The sequence below is a fragment of the Penaeus vannamei genome, chromosome 21, assembly GCF_042767895.1.
Source record: "Penaeus vannamei isolate JL-2024 chromosome 21, ASM4276789v1, whole genome shotgun sequence".
NCBI lineage: Eukaryota > Metazoa > Arthropoda > Malacostraca > Decapoda > Penaeidae > Penaeus > Penaeus vannamei.
Genome location: NC_091569.1, coordinates 27173963 through 27176462, shown reverse-complemented (window position 1 = coordinate 27176462; position 2500 = coordinate 27173963). Strand labels below are relative to the sequence as shown.

At 46.3% G+C, this 2500-nt stretch overlaps 1 protein-coding gene across 1 annotated transcript in view; it reads right to left on the bottom strand.

The window, feature by feature from the left end:
• Positions 1–510, bottom strand: part of LOC138865554 (uncharacterized) — a 1167-nt gene extending 657 nt beyond the window's left edge. Inside the window, exon 1 of the mRNA XM_070136244.1 lies at positions 1–510. This exon is cut by the window's left edge and continues 657 nt beyond it. Within this exon, the coding sequence (XP_069992345.1) occupies positions 1–510 (510 nt within the window).
• Between the last annotated feature and the right edge of the window lie 1990 nt (positions 511–2500).

Below are 2500 nucleotides of genomic sequence, written 5' to 3'. Positions count from 1 at the left end.
ATCCTCAAAGAATCTTGCAACAAGATGCTGGTTCAAATCTCCTACAATTAGGATGTTTTTGCAGGTATGGTGGTGTAGAATTCCATCAAGGTTGTTCAGTAGGAACTCGATGGGTTCTCCTCCTTGCCACTGGGGCCTATAGCAAACACAGATCAAGACGGTTTCCTGGGTGGTAAGCCAGAGCCTGAAAAACATAAGCTCCAGATGATCTGGCATGTCGATTTCCAGCTGAACGGAAAGTGCCTTACGGAAACAGACTGCAACACCACCAAAGGTGCCATTAGTTCTGTCCTTTCTATGCCATTTTGAAAACCCAGATATTTGCCCAAAGTTCTCTGGGACTGTTGGATTTAGGAAAGTTTCCACAGTGGCAATTATGTCAGGATTGTGAGGTATGACATGGCTATGTATAAGGTCACCAATATTTGTCTGGAAACCTCTAACATTGGCTGAGAGGATGGTAAGACTGTCCGACCCTTTGCTGGAGTGGGACATTGAACCAGGGGCCATGAGGACTGAGTTGTGGATGATGAGGTGGGCGGGTAGTGGTCAGTGGCCAACCACCAAATGCTGATGGTCTGTGGTGATGTGGACCAGTAGACAGGCTTTGGAGCGTCTGAACGATCAGGGCATTATTGTGTGCCTGTTCAGATGCAAAATTCTGTAAAAAGTTTTCCTGTCTTTCCTGATTACGTTTTGTCCGGCACTCCTGAACTGTGTGCCCTCTACGGTGGCAGAAGTCGCAGGATTTCCTTCTGTTGCAGGAAGCCTCTGAGTGACCCCTAGATTTGCAGATCCTGCAACTTAAAGGTCGCCTTCCACCATGAGGTACTGCACCTCGATTAAAGGGTGTATTGGATCTATGGGGATGGCGAGTTTGTTGGCTTTGACTTTGTCTATTGTTAGGCCTATTTTGTTGGTTGCCTGCATTTACTGAGGTTCTTGTAGCCGAGTTTGAGGTTGCTGAACCACTCTGTACTTCACAGGCGCTCGACGACAGCGCTTGTGTAGAGTTGCTTTGCTGCGGGCCAGACGGATCTGAGCTGCTCTGTTCCTGCTGCTGCAAAAGGAAGTGAGCGTCGATCTTTTCGGGACGTGCAGTACAGGCAATTGATCTGACCTCTAGGGATGGGAGTGCAGTTGTCGAAGCAACAATGCTGTCAAAAAAGTTTAATATATTGACAACAGCATCCCTTTTGCTCGCAATATCCTCTGTGGTGGTGCCGAGGAATTTTAGAAGCGAGTTCTTCCTTGCCAGCTCGGATCTTAGGTTGCGAATTATTCTAACCAGATCCGTAGGCTCTAGCTGGAGAAGCTCCCGTTCCTCATCAATGGCGGAAGACTCGTGCGTCTCAGTTGCCTCGTTATCAGGAGTTACGTGGGACACTTCGTCCGGGATGCCAATGGCTTGGCGTAGCCTTTGCACTTCTGTGCAGGTGAAGTGGCTGTCTTCACCGAGGCACTGGGGATGGCAGATATTCGGGCAGTCTGAGTAAGAACAGTTTACTTTGCCCTTGTTGGCAGTTGACTTGCCACAAACAGCACACCACTCACGTGGTTCGTAGCCAGGCAGGCCCTCGGGTCGTGCAATCCGAGCGTGCTGGTTAGGAGTGCTTAGCATGTTCATGTACTCACTCACACACACACACACAGTTAAAAAAAATGAGAGCGTTAAAAGTGTCTTAAAAGCACGAATAATAAATATATACAGTTTATGGCTGTATTATGATTAAAGGTCAAGTATAATCAAATGTTTTAAAACGTCAGTTGAACAACACAAAAGAACATTCACACTGTTACTAAAAGAAAGTCTGTCAGACTTCACGTATTAAAAGGCCTTAAATGCACACACACTTCACACGTCAGAGTAAATAAAGCTTACAAGCATTCAATAAGACAAGTGAATATAAAATTTGTCAAGTGATATAAAATGAACTCAGATAAAATAAAATAAAATAAAGCACCCACAATTATCAAATCAAACGTCTAAAAACGTCAAAAAATACCCTGCCTAAGCCCCGTGTGCGCCTAAGACCGCGGGTTTTAACCGCCCGTTGGCGACGGATCCCTCGGTTGACACGGGGCGCCCTTGCAAGGGAGGACCTAACCCTATAAGCTGGCTTTGAGGAAGCCGACAGTGCCACTCCGCCTCAAGCACTCTGCAAGTATGCTCACGTGCAAAGCCTCGACCGGTTTTTGAGCAGTGACTATTGCAGGACTCTAACGAAGTGTAAGAGAAGCAATGGAAGGGTAAGAGTCTTCATTAATAAATGAGACATAAACTAAGCATCAATGAGACATCCAACAACTCTGAATAGACGAGCTATAGGGAGAAGTGGGGATGTTGTCATTAACGCCAAGCGATAGTTGGGTGCTTCGGTAGTTTGAGAGAGGGGGAGGTAGCCAAAGTTTGAAGGCGAGTAACGGTTATCGTTGGATCGACAACAAAATGACAAATTGCAAACAATAGCATTGATATTTCTTATGTAGCAGGCCAGCA